The following is a 16909-nucleotide window of genomic DNA, read 5'->3' as shown; positions in this document are numbered from 1 at the left end:
CACCACTGGGATGGGCCAGGATGCTCCAGGCCCCATGAAGTTCCAGGCTGCCCTGGGGGGCCGAGTAAGTGTGCTCATACCAGGTGAACTGGAGTACGGATGGGCACCTGAGCTCAATCCCGCTATCCTGGGGCACGGGGGAAGCAGCACAGGATGAACTACCGGGATCCAGGGGTGTTGTGGTGCTGCCCTGGAAGCGGGGCATGCTGAGCTCAAACTGCAAAGCAAAGCTTGTGTAAAACCCATTTTACTTTCTTTTTGACAGATTACCTGGACAATGACAATGATCAGATGTGATGGAGTGGTGGGTAGGGAGCTTTGTCCTTGCTCCTGCCTCCAGCCTGTGCTCCCCAGCCGTTGGCTTCTTCTGGCAAGCATTTGTAGCACATTGTAGCACTCAGGAGGAGAGATGGGAAAAGGTGATGCCACCAAGGCTCCCAGGGAAATGTCCTGTGGCACATTCCTACCTGGCCAGTGGGCTCAGCTTGCACTCAGCATCTGAGAGTGCCCATGCCATAGGCACTACCAGCCAGAGGTCTGGCTCTGTCTAAGGTGTCCTGTCCTGTCCTCCAGGGACGTGTGGACACAGGTCAGAGCTGGCTCTCCATGGAGCACTCTGCAGCATCCCTTCTTGCCCCCTGCCCAGCATCCCATCTCCCTGGGCTGTTTGGGCACAGCTTGCTGCCCACCCAGGACATGGGGTCCTGCATCTCCTGGACTGGGAGTCTCAGGGACAGGGTGTGGGAGATGGGGCACCTCCCAGGGCATGAGGGATGGCCTAATCAGCAAGCAGGAGGTTTTAGGAGTATCTGAGACAGAAATTTTGGGGGTCCCCTATGGGTGTCCCCAGGCTGGTGCTCAGGCAGCATCTGCTGCAGGGGACTGGAAAAGGACTGCCTGGTAGGGGGATTGAGTGTGAAGGAAGATTGGGAATTTGGTGGGCACATGAGGACTAAGCCAGAGTGGGGAGAATCAGGCAAAGCAGAGGCACGGAGGGAGGGCATGGGGGATTAGGGTGATTGAGGTGGCACCGGGACAGTTGCAGAGAGGACTGAGGCTGGGGCAGGGGACTCCGGGAGGGTGCAGATGAGCTAGGATGGAGGGGGGGGGTAATGCAAGAGGTAAGTAGGAGGGCGCTGGGTTCTGAGGCTGAGGCCTGGGGCGGTACCGGGGTGCCGAGCTCCGGGGCGGGCGGTGCGGGTCGAGGCGGGGCGGTGGCGCGGGGGCCGTCCCGGCGCATCCCCACGTGCCCGTGACGCGGGCGGGGCCGGCACCGGCACCGGCACCGGCACCGGCACCGGGAGCGCGGCGGAGCGGAGCGCAGCGCAGCGGCGGGGCCATGCAGCCCCCGGCCGCCTCCCCTGGCCCCGCCGCCCCGGCGGGAGCCGAGCTGCTGCGCTGGCAGTGGCGGGAGGTGCAGGCGCCCTGCCTGGTGGCCGCCTGGATCCTGGTAGCCAGCCTGGCCAAGATCGGTGAGTGTCCCCTTGTCCCCACCCGCTCCGGCCCCCGGGCTGGCAGACAGGGATGCGGCATCCTCCGGGACGAGGGGTGTCACCGCACGCCGGGACACGGGTCGTGGGGACAAACCCCAAACACTGTCAGCTGGTTGCGGAGGTCGGGGGCCACCCCGCACCCTCCGTGCTCTGCCGTGGGAGGATGTGCGGCGGCGGGGTGAAGGTACCACCCGAAGGAAAAGGTGGGGGCCCGGGCTGTTTTTTCCTGCGAGAGATGGATGGATGGATGGGCGGGCACAGAGGATGGATGGCTCATGAGAAGAGAAGCCCCAAAGGATGTCTCGTGTTCCCAAAGGCTGGCACAGTACCTGCCTTTGGCAGGTCAGGAAGCCATTGCTCCCCCACGGCCGCGGGGAAAGGCTCGGGGGTGGCAGTGCCAGGCAGGACGTGCCCCCGGCAGCCTGGGGTTGGCAGGTGCCTGCAGTCCCCTCCGGTGGGTCACTCCAGATTGGCCCTGGACTCCTGTGCTCCCCGGCACAGGACCACGCAGCCGGGGGAGGCTCTGCTGTGAGAGGCTGCGTGGGAAGGCACAATGAGGATGTGTGTGAGCTGTGCGGGGCTGGGCTCCCCACCGGCATCCAGAGTGCTGGGGAGGGGACACTTCTGCATGGGTGCTAAGCAGGGGTACCCGGAGGGCTGGTCCCCCACAGTGCTCCTGGGGATGAGATTGTGACCTTGAGCCAGGTTTACTACTCAGGGACCCCACTGTGGGCACAGCCCCTGTGGTGGGGGCACAGACACCCTCTTGGTTTTGACTTGGATCAAGAAATGTGGGTTCAGAGTTAGGCAAGGAAATCTCTAATCGGTCAGGAACATGGAGCAGCACTCGTCACACAGGGGACAGCTACAGCTGTGACCACCAGCTGGCCTCTTCCTGTCTCAAGCCTCACTGTGGATCTTCCATTCCTCTCCTTCCTTGACATCTTTCAAGAGAGACCTAAAGCTTTGTGAGGAATGAATTAAAAGGTATCATGAGTTTAAAAATACAGCACTCTGCTGTAGCTGTGCCACCTCCAGCTGCCGAGTGTGTCCCTCCTACCTGCAGAAGATCAGAGAGAAAATTCCCTTCCCTGGCTGTTTTCTTCTCTCCAGCCTCTCCCCGGAGCTGCTCCCTGTGCAGTTTCCATTGACATGCTCCCCTCAGCCACCCTGGATTTTGTGTGGGTGGGTGCAGGGGGGCCTGAGCTGGGATCATTCCCAGATCTGCCATGTTCTTCCAGGCCTGAGGCTGGTGGCCACTCTCCTTCTCTGCCTGCAAGATACAGCCCTGATGGCTGATAGCATCAAGCTGCCAGTAGTGGATCCAGTGTGTCCAATGGATACTCAGAGCTGGAGCCAACAGCGACACCCGGACCTGGAGGCAGCATCCATGGGTGTCCCCAGAGATGGTACAAGCAGTCCTCAGGGTGCACAGGAGTGCACAGAGGAGATGAACCAGGGCTGGAGCATTTTGGGGAGAGGAGAGGGCAGCCCCAGCTGTGGCATGGATGCTGGGGCAGAGGATCCGTTGTGGTTGTGCCAGCTCACAGCCCTGTGACCGCAGGGGAGGAAGCGGCCCCACGCCCGGGTGATGGGGAAATGACACTGTGGGCTCTGATCTCAGAGGCAGTCACGATGCTTGGTGACCCAAGCCAGCAAACACCCGGGGCAGGGAAAAACTGGCTTGGGTGTTGCCTTCCTGCACAGCAAGGCATCATCCGGGCTTTGCTGCCTTTTCCATCCACAGTCAGAGCACAGGATGTGGGGAGCACAGATGAGCATTGCCCCAAACATTCTCCTTTCACATAGCTGCCCCACGGGCAGGAGTTTGCCAGCAGACAGATGTTTTTCTATGCAGCAGCATTGCCATGGGTTGCAACCATCTCTCCTAGCACCATTGCCTCTGTCCCCAGCTGCTCATGTCTTGGTTTAGGTGTTCTGCCATTTCCCAAGCTCTGGAGGAACAGAGCAGGTTTTGGCCCTGAGTTATCTCAATGGCAAATCCTTTATTATGGATGCCTGAGTATGCATTATGTCTCTGAAGTTAATTCACATGTGGCTAAGTTACTGTTGCTGTGGGAACCTTTAGTGCTGAAATCCTTGACTAGTGTGTATAAAATTAGAGCTTGTTCCCTCTGTCCCTGCTGGCTGCTCTCTGTGACACAGGGGAGCTCATGTGCTGCCATTTCCTGGGGAGGGGTGCAGTTTTCCCCACCAGCAAGGGGATTTTTGGACAAGCAGGATCTTTCCCATTGATGCTTCTCCTTTATTTGACCATGTTTCTGGCTTGGTGAAAATAATCATAAAACCATAGAGTGTTTTGAGTTGGAAGGGACTTTAGAGATGATCTTTTCCAACTACCCTTCCATGGACAGAGACACCTTCCACTAGACCAGGTTGCTCAAAGCCCCATCCAAGCTGGCCTTGAACCTTTCCATGGCGAGTGACAGCCAGGACCCGTGTCCCCACAGCATCCCTGCACGCTCTCCTGGGTGCCTCCAGCCAGGCAGGACATAGCTCCACAGCATGGGGAATGCAGATGGGTTGGCAAAGCAGAGAGCAGGGATCTTGGCAATGTTCCTGAGAATGCAGAAAGGGGCTGGATGCCTCGTTCCCTTCTTGAAAACTTCAGAGCTTTGTTCCCGTGGGTGGGAAGCGGCTGCACAGCCTGCTGCAGGCGCTGAGTGAGCACCACTCATCCACCAGCTCGTGTGGGGTGAGCAGGGCTCTGCAGTGCCTTGTGTGGTCATTGAGCAGGAATTTGGCCTGGATGAAGCCTAGCCAGCTGTGGGGCTGCTTGAAGGGCTGTAGTGTCTGTATCACCACAGCCTCCAGGGCTGTATTGCAGCCCATAGCATTGAGCAGAGGTGGCTGGAGCTGAGGGAGGGTGCCACAGGCTCTGTGGCAGAACTAAGGCAGAGGCTTGGCCTGGTTGCTCTTTCCTATTGAAAGGAACCCTATTCCTTTCACTTATATTCCTGTAGGTGCTTGGTGGTGGAGCTGCAGATCACGCTGCCCCTGTGCTCACTGATCTGCCCCTGCTGGCTGCAGCAGTGCTGCTGCTGTATTATGGCAGGAAGCCAGTGCTAGGGCAGGAATGGGGCTTACTGTGCCAAGCAGCAACCTCTTGAGGTCCTCAACTAAAGGAAAAGTGGCCCTTAGCTTGCACATTGGGTGGTGGGCTCAAAGATGTTGTCTCTGGTTGTGAACCAAATCTTTGCCATTGAATTATCTCCTCTAATTCAGAGCTCAGCTGTGGTGAAGGAGAGAAAATCACCTAAGAGGTGTTGGGAAAGGAAAAAGGAAGAACATCAAGAGGCCCAGCCTCTGGCTGTCTACATCTCAGGGACACTGGGATCTCTCCCAGAAGGATAGAGCAGGACCAGGACAGGTTCAGAGGAATGATAAGGACATAGAGACATGGAAACCTACTGATGAAGAGCTGCCTGTTTCTGGGCTCCTCTCCAGGTCTAGGCCACTGGAGACAGCACCCTGGGCTAGGCAGACATTATGGTCTGTCCATTGGGGCCAAAGGAGGGAAGCAGCTGAGTGACCCAGGGTTGGTGCATGACCATAGCACAACTTTCCTTCTGGAGGGGTAGCTTGGCACAAGCAGTGGGCAGCTTTAGTCCAGCTAAAGGGCTTTGGGGACTGAGTTTTGGGGTTGGCAGCAGGGCTGGGCTTGCAGCCAAGTGATGGCTCAGAGCCTACCGTGATGTCCCTTGTACCTGCTGGGTGCACAAGGACAGAGGTGGCTCTCGAAGTGCCTGGAGGAACCAGGAGATTTAAATCATGTGCCAGAGCTGGGCTGGATGTCACAAGTGATGGCAGAACTCAGTGATGATGGGGCAAAATCATTGTGACCCTCAATAGCTTTTCCCCAAGCAATGCCCTTTTGAAGGGGCAGCAAAAATACAGCACCTGTGCTAGTGAGGAGAAACCTCCAGGGATGGGGGTTGCCTGCCTGGAAGCTGGACTGATTTGGGATTACACAGCACACCCTGATGTGGGGGACAAGGGTGCCAGGAGGAATGAATCCCCTGTGCTGGCTGCTGTGGCATCCTGCTGGCTTGTGCCTGAGCACAGGCTCACTGCCACATTACTGATGGATGAATACCAGGGCATCCTCTGCTTGCTTTAGAAAATGCATCTTGTTTCATGGCAGCTTAAGATTTGGCCCAAACCTTGCATGGAATAAAGTGATTATTCCAAGCATCTCTAAATCTGCAGCTCCCAAGTGCCTGTGTTTCTGCATGCAGGTAGGTTAGCTGGTGCTGAGGGAGGTTGTGCTCAGGCATGGCTTGTGCTGCAGTGGTTTGCATGCTGCTCTGGCTGCTTGCTCAGACAGATGCAAACAAGGTCACCCTGGCACCAGGGCTGAGCATCCTTGTCTCTGAGTGGGGTAACATGTCCTGGTGTACCAGGATTTCTTCACTTGAACAGCAGCCAGCAGTGCTCGTGACACTGTGAACGTGCTCACTGCCTTCTTTAAACCTTTAAGTGCAGACACCAGAAGCCAAGAAAAGTAAAATGCCTGACTGATTGGCTTATTAGACAGTGAGAAGGAAATCCTAAAGAGTCAGGGGCTTGAAATCCTGACCTGGAAGGTCTTTTGTGCACATGTGGCCATGGAGCAGCCTTTCCATAGGTGCTCCCTTGTTCTCCTCCCATCTGTCATGCATCACCCAACCCTTCTGTGAAGCCTGTGGATTTGGGATGCTCTGTCCATGTGCCTGTTTGGCTGATGCTCTCATTCATCTTTTCCTTCTAGTTTTCCACCTGTCGAGGAAGGTGACATCCGTTGTCCCGGAGAGCTGCCTTCTCATTCTGCTGGGGCTGGGCCTGGGGGGAATCGTGTTGGCCGTGGCCAAGAAAGCCGAGTACCAGCTGGAGCCAAACATGTTCTTCCTCTTCCTTCTGCCCCCCATCGTTCTGGACTCTGGGTACTTCATGCCCAGCCGGCTGTTCTTCGACAACATTGGTGCCATCCTGACCTACGCCGTGGTGGGCACGCTCTGGAACTCCTTTGCCACCGGCACGGCGCTCTGGGGGCTGCACCGCGCCGGCCTCATGGGTGGGTGTGCAGGGCAGCCCAGCCTGGAACACATCCCCCAAAACAGCTTGGACGTGCAAAGCACCCCCAGTTCCATAGCCCACTGCCTCTCCCTGCTGTGGGTTCCTAGGAATTACAGCAGAGCAGGGTCCTGACATGCTGGGAGTGGTGCTCTGGCAGTGCAGGGCAGACGGGCCCTGCTTGGCACTGAGCTGACTCATGGCTTTGCTATTTTTGTCTGCTGACCTTGGCTAGCGTTGCTGGCTTGCAGCCATGTTCCCTGTCCTTGGCTGGAGCCACTGGCCTGGCTGCCCTGCACTGTGTTTTGAGCTCTCTTGAGCCCTGAGGAGCCACTTGGTGCCTGGACCTGAGGTGGGGCTCCTGAGCCACCTTTGGAGGTACCTGCTGGAGTGCTGCAGCAAGAATGCACTGAGTCCCACTTTTCCAGGGGCATCCCAGAGGTCTGGGAGCATCTGGGCTCATCCCACTGCACTCCCAGTTGAGATGCTCCAGCCAAGTTACTGGGATCAGATGAGGGACAGGCTTGTTTCTGCCTGGTGAGAAGGGCTCTGGGGTGGCTGGTTTGCCTGACCTTGGTTATTCTGTCCTAACAGATCCAGGTGTTGAAGCTGGGCTGATGGATTTCCTGCTCTTTGGCAGCCTGATTTCAGCTGTGGACCCTGTGGCAGTCCTGGCTGTCTTTGAAGAGGTCCACGTTAATGAGACCCTCTTCATCATTGTGTTTGGCGAGTCTCTCTTGAATGATGCTGTCACCGTGGTGAGTTGCAGCTTGGGGAACTCTAATGTTGAGCCAAACATGGTCCAAGGTGCTGGAATTCCCCAGGATGGGCAGAGGATGCAGGTGACATCCCTGAGCTGGGGGCAGACCCATGCCATGCTCGCTTGGCCTTTCCTCTCTCCTGGCCATGGGAGACTTTGTCTGCTGAAATGAGCTGTTACCTGACAGGTTTGGGGTCGAAAATGCCTCTTCCACAGGACCCTTCCTGCCCTGTGTTTCTCAAGGAATTTGCCTTGCCTGCAGGTGCTGTACAAGGTCTTCAACTCTTTTGTGGAGCTGGGCCCAGCGCACATCCGTGCCACAGACTACATGAAGGGGGTAGGTGAGTAATTGCCACACCAGCCCCTCTACCTCTTCCTCTGTTGTGGAAGTGGAGGGGGGCAAGAACAGGAGCTTGTCCTGTGGGGTGGGCACTGAGCACCACAGCTCTGCCATCTCCATGCATCACATGCCAGCCATCAGCACAGAATTGCAGAATTGTTTGGGCTGGAAGGGACCTTAAAGACCATCTTGTTCCAAGCCCTGCCATAGGCAGGGACACATCTTCCACTAGATCAGGTTGCTCAGACCCCACCCAAGTCGCCTTGAACTCTTCCAGGGATGGCACAGCCAGTCTGTGCCAGGGCCTCACCACCCTCACAGGGAAGAATTTCTTCTTAATACCCAATCTAATCCTGCCCTCCATCAGTTTGAAGCCATTCCTCCTTGTCCTGTCACTCCATGTCAATGTCAAAAGTCCCTCTCCAGCTCTTTTGGAGTGCCCTTTAGGTACTGGAAGGGCTTCTGAGGTTTCCCCAGAGTCAACAACTGTCCCCACAGCCAGGTGCTCCAGGGGATGCTTTGGGATTGTCCAAAGCTTTGTGCTCCATGGGATGCTTTGGAGGGGACCTGGGTGGGAACACGGCGCTTGGCCAGCCCAGCGTGGCACGGCCGTGGGGCACAGGAGCTGGGCCCACCTGCTTATGGTTCACGTGAGACTTCTCCTCCCACCAGCCTCCTTCTTCCTGGTGAGCCTGGGGGGCACAGCCGTGGGGCTGCTCTTCGCCTTCCTGCTGGCGCTGATCACGCGCTTCACCAAGCGCGTGCGCATCATCGAGCCGCTCTTCGTCTTCCTGCTGGCCTACGTCGCCTACCTCGCCGCAGAGATGGTCTCGCTCTCCGCCATCCTGGCGTGAGTACCGGGCTGTGCCCCAGGGGAACCCAGAAACTGGGCTTGCAGTGCTGAGCAGCAGGAGGCAGTGAGCAGACCCACTCCTCATCCCGCCGTAGGGCCATGCCAGCTCCTTCTGCCCCTCTGCAGAGTCACCTTCTGTGGGATCTGCTGCAAGAAGTACGTGGAAGCCAACATCTCCCAGAAATCCCGCACCACTGTCAAGTACACCATGAAGACACTGGCCAGCAGCTCAGAGACCATCATCTTCATGTTTCTGGGCATCTCGGCTGTGGACACCTCCAAGTGGACATGGGACACAGCACTGGTGCTGGGAACCCTGTTCTTTATTCTGCTCTTCAGAGCTGTGGGTCAGTCTGTCCTGCTGTGCATGTGGCACACAGCCCTTCCATGCCAAAAAGGGATATTGCCCAGGAAAGGTTGGGGCACAAGGCCAGCCACAGATCCTGGCTGGGATTTTGTGCTGTCTCCTGGAGCAGGCAGGGTTCTCCCAGCATTCCAGGCTCTCCTTCTCCTTCTTCCCCAGGTGTTGTTCTCCAGACATTCGTGCTCAACCGCTTCCGCCTCATCCCCCTGGACAGGATTGACCAGGTGGTCATGTCATATGGTGGCCTCCGTGGGGCCGTGGCCTTCGCCCTGGTCATCCTGCTGGACAGGGAAAAGGTGAAAGCCAAGGACTACTTTGTGGCAACGACCATCGTGGTGGTGTTCTTCACTGTCATTGTGCAGGTGAGGATGGGCACTGTGCCCTCCTCCAGTGCTGCTTTCTTGCCCCAGAACTGGCCTGGGGACTTTGGGAAAATATCTTTTTTCAAGTGATCTTTGGTCCTTGGTGCTTTTTGGCACCCCATCCATCAGCAGGTGTGCAGGACTGGTATGGGGACTGTTGCAATGGTGGGGCCATGGCCCACGTTCTTTTCCCACTGGTATTTTGTTCTGGGACTGGCTCCAGGAACTCCAAGAGTGCATGCCTGTCCAGACTGCTTTTTTAAAAGCTGCAGCATTCAGTGCCCTGGGAAGGGAAGCCATGGGGAGGATGAATATGAGTCTAAGGGAAGGATGACTGGGGGTGTACACCATGGCACAGGGGTCGGGTTTGTCGGGGCACGCGTGGCTGGCACAGCCACTGTCCCCAGTCACTTCGTGCTGCTTCTGCTCCCCATGCCCCAGCCATGCACCCTCTTGCCCTCCCAGTCTTTCCCTTGCCTTCTCCTGCCATTCTAGGGCCTCACCATCAAACCCCTGGTGACATGGCTGAAGGTGAAGCGCAGTGATCACCACAAACCCACGCTGAACGAGGAGCTGCACGAGCATGTGGGTGATAGTGCCAGAGGCTGCCTGGCTCCCCTCACATGTGGGGCTGGGCAAGGGCCATGTATGACCTTGGCATCCCCAGGGCACCCACAGCCTTGTCTCCACTCACCCTCTTCCCCTCCCTCAAGGCCTTTGACCACATCCTGGCAGCGGTGGAGGACATCGTGGGGCACCATGGCTACCACTACTGGCGGGACAAGTGAGTGCCTCAGGCAGGCTCCTCTGCTGACTGTTAGTGAATGGGAGACACATGCCAGCCACAAGGACATATTGGGGTTCTCACCCCTGCTGTAGGCAGCACAGCAGGACCAGGAAGTCTATATGTCTGTCCATCAGGTTGGATAGGTGCCATCTGGCTGCTGTTGTGCAGCAGACCAAGATCACAAAAGCATCCCAGAGAGAGGTCAGGCAGGTGTAGTTGGGGATGCTGTGGAGCTGACGTTGCTTGCCAAGGCCAGAACTTGGAGTGTCCATGTTGGTGGCCATCTGCCTCCTCATGGATGGAAGTGCGCTGGGGCACTGAGGAGGGAACAGCCCTGTTCCTGCCTGGGCAGTGTTTATCTGCAGCACAGGGACAGGAAAAGGTTGCAGAAAGCCTGTTTCCTGCAGGGGAAGTGCTCCAGCAGGGTGGCCCCTATCCTACTCCCACTGCCTCTCACAGACCCGATGCTGTCAGGCTTCCCTTGGGCAGGCTGAAGAGTGATCATGTCCCCTCCCCTCCTGCTCTCCTTGGCAGAGTGTCCCTGGGCGCAGCCAGGTCCTGTGTGCCCAGCCTCCCTTCTCTATACATGGGACACAGCCTTGTCTGGGCAGATATCCCTGGCTGTGGTACCCCATGGGAGCTAAACTGCCTGTGTCTTCATCTCATGGCAGGTGGGAGCAGTTTGACAAGAAATACCTGAGCCAGCTGCTGATGCGGAAATCTGCCTACAGGCTGCGGGATGAGATCTGGGATGTTTATTACAAGCTGAACATCCGTGATGCTATCAGCTTTGTCGATCAGGTACCAGCTGTAGTGGTGTCCAGGACGGCCCTGGCAGGAGAGGTTCTGCTCATGTATGGCCATATGTGCACCCTCTGGCTGGGCAGTGGGGACCTGCCCGTCCCAGCTGGGTCCTCGCTGTCCTGACGCCAGCCTTGTCCTCCCAGGGTGGCCATGTGCTCTCGGCTGCCAAGCTGGCGCTGCCCTCCATGCCCAGCCGCACGTCCATGTCAGAGTCATCAGTCACCAACCTCCTGTGAGTACACCCAGACCTCCTCGGACCTCACAGCTGCCCTGTTCCCTGGGGGTGGCCTGCACCAGGTCTGGCAGGGGCTGGCACAACGTGGGCATGGAGCCCCCGTCCATCTCATCTCCCGGCAGGAGGGAGAGCGGCAGCGGCGCGTGCCTGGACCTGCAGGTGATCGACACGGTGCGGAGCCGCCGCGACAAGGAGGACGCGGCCATGCACCACGTGCTGCGGGGGAGCCTCTACAAACCCCGGCGGCGGGTGAGCACTCCGGGCGCTGACCCCGAGGGGAGTAGCGGGGATGGACCGTGCTCCGTGGGGCAGCTGCTCACCCTGTGTCTCTTTGCCTCTCCCTCGGCCAGTACAAGGCCAGCTACAGCCGTCACTTCATCTCTCCAGATAAACAAGAGCGCCAAGATAAGGAAATCTTCCGGCAGAACATGAAGAGGCGTCTGGAGACCTTCAAGTCCACAAAGCACAATGTCTGCTCCTCCAAGAGCAAGGCCAGGCTGAAGGAAAAAGGGAGGAAAAAGGCAAGTCCTCCCCAGGCTCCTGTTCTTTTCCTAGCTCTGAGATTTGGTCACCCCAGGATGCAGTAAGAGAGGTCCTTTTGGGGTGATCCTGCAGGGCATCAGCAGCTCCAGAGCCAGAGGGGAAAGCGGCTCATCTCTTCTTAGTCCTGTTGATGCTGCATGTGAGCATGCAGGTGTTGTGTGTCCCTGTGTCCCCAGCATGCCATCAGTGCTGTGGGGTGGCTCTTCACTGAGCAAAGCCCTGGAGGAGCCCCAGGTTCATTTTGCAAGAGCACTTAGCATGAAGCAGCCTCAATGTTGGTGCAGATCCAGGCTCAGAAGTGTGGCACTGCACCTCAAATTGAGCCTTAGGTATCTTCTTTTATTTGGAGGCTTTTGAAGCCATTGCAGCTGAGCAGTTCTTTGTGGGGCCATGAAGATGCAAAGCCTAAGGGCTAAAACTCATCTGCCACATAGCCAGAGTGGGAATCTGCATTGTTTGCTGGCTCGCAGGACCATCTATTGGGTTTAGGACTTTGCACAGGGCAGGTCCCAGCCAGTTCCTCTTCTTTCACAGAAGAATATCTCTCTGACCAAAGAGGCACCCAACGGGAAGACACACAGAAATGTCCCCTGGCAGGATGCAGGTAAGGCCGGTGGCAGGTGAGGATGGCAGGTCCTGCCAAGGGGACTGGTGGTGTGGGATGGGAGCACCTGCTGTGCCTGCCCACTGCCAGCTCAGTGGGATGACAGCACCCAGGGCTGCACTAGCACAAAGCCAACCCCCTCCATCTGCCTGCAGCTCCTGTCCTGGTGATGGTCAGCTCAGAGGAGGAGGAGAGCGATAGCTCGGAGACAGAGAAAGAGGACGATGAGGGGATCGTGTTTGTTGCTCGAGCCACCGATGAGGTCCTGCAGGGAAAGACAACTCCTGGTAGGCACCAATGCTCCATGCTAGGGCAGCTGCAATTGGGTAGCTTGTTGTTCCTCTGCTTGTGGAGCAAAGCTGCCTTGGCCTGGCAAACCAGTCAACAGAGCATGAATGGGAGAATCACTGGAGGCATGGCAGAGCATCCCTGTGTCCTGCATCCCTGGGCCAGCATATGGTGTGATTCATGGGGTTGTGCTGCATAAAGAAAAGAGTTGGAGTCCATAATCCTTGTGGGTCCTTTCCAACTCAGGATATTCTAGGATTCTATGGCCATTTGGTAGTGGTTGGTTCTGCAATGTTTGCAGGGTCCAAGGAGAGACAGAGCTGTGCAAGCTCCCTCTCACTGTCCCTCCATCTGCATCTCCAGGCAGCCTGGATGTCTGCCCCAGCCCCTGCATCATCCCTCCATCGCCAACCTTGGCAGAGAAGGAGCTGCCATGGAAAGGAGACCAGGCTGATCTGGCAGTTTATGTCTCCTCGGAGACCACCAAAATTGTGCCAGTGGATATGCAGAAGGCGTGGAACCAAAGCATCTCCTCCCTGGAGAGCATCGCTTCCCCCCCAGGCATCGAGAGCGGCCCTCAGCACAGGAGATTTGCCTGCCCTGTGCTGGAGGAGCAGCCCCAGTCTGCAAGCCAGGTGATAACCGAGCAGAGCTCCTGCTTCCAGTTCCCCAGCCACATCTCCAAGAGTGGCCGGTCACAGAGTGACAGCAGCCCGGACGGTCCTGAGCAGCAGGAGCTGCAGCCTTTGATGGCCACAGAGGAGCAGGGCAGGATGCCACCCACTGCAGAGTCCAGGTGGCTGATGTTCAACAGAGCAAGCCACCTCTGAGGCACCCTGTGGACTGGGAAGGGGCTGAGAGCTGCAGACAGGTTATGACCTGCTGACCGCTCTGTCTTGCATTGCAAAGCTTGTGTGTGTCTCCATAAACTCCAGGAGTGGCAGGAGAACCCAGAACTCCTCCTGGAGTATACTCCAGGGTGTGCTCTGCCCATGCACCTACTGATGCAAACCTGGTCAATAATTGGTCTTTGTGCTGTGGCAGCAGGTACCAGCCCTTGTCCACCCAGGGAGGCACAGATCCCAAAGCTCATTCCTCTCTGGTCCCTACACATCTCTGCAGCTGGGAGGTTAGAGATATTTCTCCCAGGGCTGGGATCCGAAACAGACTTGAATCTGTCATGGCTGTGCTGCCCTGAGGTGGTGGCTGCTGGCAAATGGGCTGTGGCTGCTCACAGGTGTAAAAGCATGAGCTGACCTCCAGCCTGACTGTGAGTTGGAGATCTCTGGGAAAAGGGCTGAGATCAGTGCTGGTGCACAAGAGCCACCCACACCCAGTGATTGAGCCATTGACTTCAAGGTGGCCACAGTGCTGGTTCCTCACAGCATGCATGGATCTCAGCCAGGAGCTCAGAGTTAGGCTCCTTGCCACGACAGCCCTGTGTCCACCAGGTTATGGAGGCACCACAGAGGCAAGGCCGTGACTTTCTCAGGACTGGGAGCAGCGCTCCTGGGGTTTGGCTCCACCAGGAGCTGGACTAGTGAACGCACAGGGACTCCTCTAACAGCCAGCCTGCTGTGCCAGCCTCATGCCTGTCGCCTGGATGTGTTCCCAACAGCTGCAGTGTTCAGCTTTCTGCCTTTACGGGGAGGCAGCTGCCCTGCACAGCATCCTTGGTGTTCATTCTGCTGATGTCCCAGTCCCTCCAATTGCCTGGAGTGCATCAGCTGGGAGGACTGGCCATGGTGCAAGGAGTGGAGCGAGCAGCAGGTATGAATGTACATCAGGAACAGGGGTGATGGGGGGTGTGAGCAGCATGCATCTTCAAAGGTCTGTCCCAACACTTGCATCCCAGCCAACCCTGTTCCCTGCTCAGAGGGTGGTGGGAGCTGGTGGCCCACACGATGAATTATTTCTGGTGTGACACCCAAGGGCCAAGAATTGCTCCCCAAGAACTGCTCAGTACACAAAAGAGCACAATGGCTGGGTACCAGCAGACAGGAGGGTTGGGGGTTGCTCTTCAGGAAAAATGGGGACTTGGACTGTTAATGCTCCAAAGCAGATAAAATCCTGCCTTTTCCAACTCTACGGGTGTGCTGAGACAGCAGGTGCCAAGGGGGCACTTGGATGCACTGGTGAGCTGGTGGGACCCCCAGCCCTTTCAGCAGGGCTCAGCAGAGGCCCTTCAACTCTGCACCTGTTCCACCAGATGAGCATGAGGTTTTTAAAAGGTTTTTATATAGTTTTGCATTTCTGGTATGACTTATTCTAGTTTTGATTTCTGATATTGGGCCATACTAAATCTCTAGTTGGGTCAGTGTTTTCTGTAGCCATGGGCACCACAAATGACTCAAGACTTAATATATTATTTGCAAGGATATTGTTATAATGTGAAAATATATGCAGAGTATTTTGTAATGTTCAATAAACTGGAGTTGGAGCAGACATTGTGGTCTGGTCTGTGTTGTCTGGGAACCTCTGCCCATCCTGGTTTGGTTCTCCTTTGCAGGCACCAATGTCCCTGTGCCTCTCCATTCTTCTGTACCCGAGGCCTCAACCCCCCTCTCTTGATGTGCCTCACTGGATTTCCTGGTTTCCATAAAGTTTGTGGAAAAAGTGAAATTCTTTCCAATGGGATGCTTGCCTGCAGCTGTCGTTAGGCTGAGCAGAGGGAACAGCTAGCCACAGATCAGACTCTTGTGCCCAGAGCTGTGGCTGCACAGCCACCAGCGTGCTGGGAGCCCACACGTCCTCTCTCCTTGCCAAAAATATGTTTTAAAGGGGTCTGTTTCAGAGTATTCTGAGTCACATGAGCCTCCTTGCATTGGTGTGTGCTGATTTTGCTCTTCCCTTGATCTCATGGTTTCCACTTTTCCTGAAGGAAGGTAAATGTAGTTTACTTGATTCACAAGGTAGATGTTTGGCTTGTATTGAATCTGGCATCCACCATCAACCCCTTGCCCTTTTTGGCAGGGTCAAATGTAGCTTCTAGCCCTGTTAGCTTTGCACTGGCCTCTGTGGAAGCTCTTGTTCCCTGTGACATTCCCCATCTGCCTTGCATCCCACCAACAGCGCTGCTGGCTGCGCTGTGCTCTGCGTGCTGGGCCTCAGTGCCAGCACTGCCTGCAGCCACAATTGCCTTGGCAGTGCACCAGGCTGTGTGGGCCAGGTTGTTTCCTGGAAGAGGTGGGTCTGTGGCCTTCAGGCCCTCAGAGCAGGGAAAGCAGACATCTCAGCTTCAGGAAATGCTGGAGCTGGTTGCTGCTCTCCCATCCAGATATCTGAGCCTAGCAGCTAATGTGTGTGCAGGCTCTCCATGCCACCAGCCAACAGCTCAGAGCCCCTTCTTCCCACCCTCAACCCCAGCCTTGTGAGCAGGGATGGTGGCTCCTTGCCAGTTTTTATTCTTGTACTTCATTCTCTGCATTTCACCTTAGAGTGTCCTGCCTGCATAGGACTGCTCTGATCCTTCCAGCATAGCAGAGAGTCGTCTCTTTCAGCCTAAAAATACTAAAATGCTTCAGTGGAAAAACACAAGGACTGGGCCAAACCACGAATGCATGTGCCCAAACTTCTGCTTCTCCAGGACAGAGTAAGGCACAACCACAGGAGCTGCTTGTCAGACTCTAACCCAGAACATACAGCCCTCTGACTGTGACTGTAAGTAACCCCATCCCAGAGCAGACTATCATAGACCTGTCATTTTGCACCCAGGCTTCTGCTTAGAGCCTGCCATTAAACCTGCACTTTTTTTTCCACAGGAATTTGCTTTCTCCAATACTCAGCTCCTCCAGTTCTTCTGTGGTACCAAAACTTGTGAAGTCAGCAGGGGATGTAAGGCAGCTCTGGCACCAGCTGTGTGGAAGAGCTGTGGGCAATGGATTGGTGTTGGCCATCTTACAAGTGAGTCTTAAAAATCACCACATCACTTTTGCACAACGCACATTGGAGCATCAGGTAAATTTCAGACTGGAAGGGGCTTGGGAAGCCCATGATACAACCCCAGCTCCATGCAGGGCTGGTGGCAAAGCTAGACCAGGTAGCTCAGAGCCCTGCCCCACTGGATTTGGAATGGACACCTCCCACCTCCTGAGGATGGAGGTGTCAATTGTCCCTGTCCCAGAACCACAGCACAGCTACACCTGTCTTGCACAGAATGAATTTCTCCTTATGCTCAGTAAATATGTCCACTGGAGCAGGTTGTACCTCTTGTTCTTCCAACTGCTTCCCTGGGAAAAGCTGGGCTGTGGTTTCTGTGTGCCACCTTGTTGGTAGCTCCCATTTGCCTTATCTTCTTAAAGCTGGTTCTCTCTGACATATATATGTGTACATATATACATACATCTATATATTCTTTTGGGAAGCCCCAGATTGGAACTAGCATCCAGTTGTATCTCACAGGT

The 16909-nt window shown here is 56.1% G+C and overlaps 1 protein-coding gene across 2 annotated transcripts; it reads left to right on the top strand.

The window, feature by feature from the left end:
• The first annotated feature begins 1285 nt into the window (after positions 1-1285).
• SLC9A5 (solute carrier family 9 member A5) lies at positions 1286-14953 on the top strand. 2 transcript variants are annotated; one of them, XM_056500884.1, is made up of 16 exons: positions 1286-1472; positions 6265-6567; positions 7161-7324; positions 7589-7667; positions 8339-8516; positions 8646-8866; positions 9043-9245; positions 9741-9830; positions 9959-10029; positions 10704-10833; positions 10980-11068; positions 11194-11320; positions 11422-11592; positions 12149-12218; positions 12374-12505; positions 12870-14953. In XM_056500884.1, the coding sequence occupies exons 1-16, from the start codon at positions 1340-1342 to the stop codon at positions 13334-13336; spliced, it is 2628 nt and encodes an 875-aa protein (XP_056356859.1). In that variant the 5' UTR covers positions 1286-1339; the 3' UTR covers positions 13337-14953. The 2 variants fall into 2 exon arrangements, with proteins under 2 accessions (XP_056356859.1, XP_056356860.1); XM_056500885.1 differs by having other exon boundaries at positions 12808-14953.
• Positions 14954-16909: the final 1956 nt, after the last annotated feature.

Source organism: Oenanthe melanoleuca, chromosome 11 (genome assembly GCF_029582105.1).
Source record: "Oenanthe melanoleuca isolate GR-GAL-2019-014 chromosome 11, OMel1.0, whole genome shotgun sequence".
Taxonomy (NCBI): Eukaryota; Metazoa; Chordata; class Aves; order Passeriformes; family Muscicapidae; genus Oenanthe; species Oenanthe melanoleuca.
Note: the sequence above shows the minus strand (reverse complement) of the source record. Positions and strands in the feature narration are given on the sequence as shown.

What these genes read in the sequence shown, in the direction of transcription:
- SLC9A5 (XM_056500884.1), top strand. Translation starts at nt 1,340, where the DNA reads ATGCAGCCCCCGGCCGCCTCCCCTGGCCCCGCCGCCCCGGCGGGAGCC. An exon ending in TGAATGATGCTGTCACCGTG is followed by an intron (nt 7,325 to 7,588) that starts GTGAGTTGCAGC and finishes CCTTGCCTGCAG; the next exon opens with GTGCTGTACAAGGTCTTCAA. An exon ending in ACGAGGAGCTGCACGAGCAT is followed by an intron (nt 9,831 to 9,958) that starts GTGGGTGATAGT and finishes CCCTCCCTCAAG; the next exon opens with GCCTTTGACCACATCCTGGC.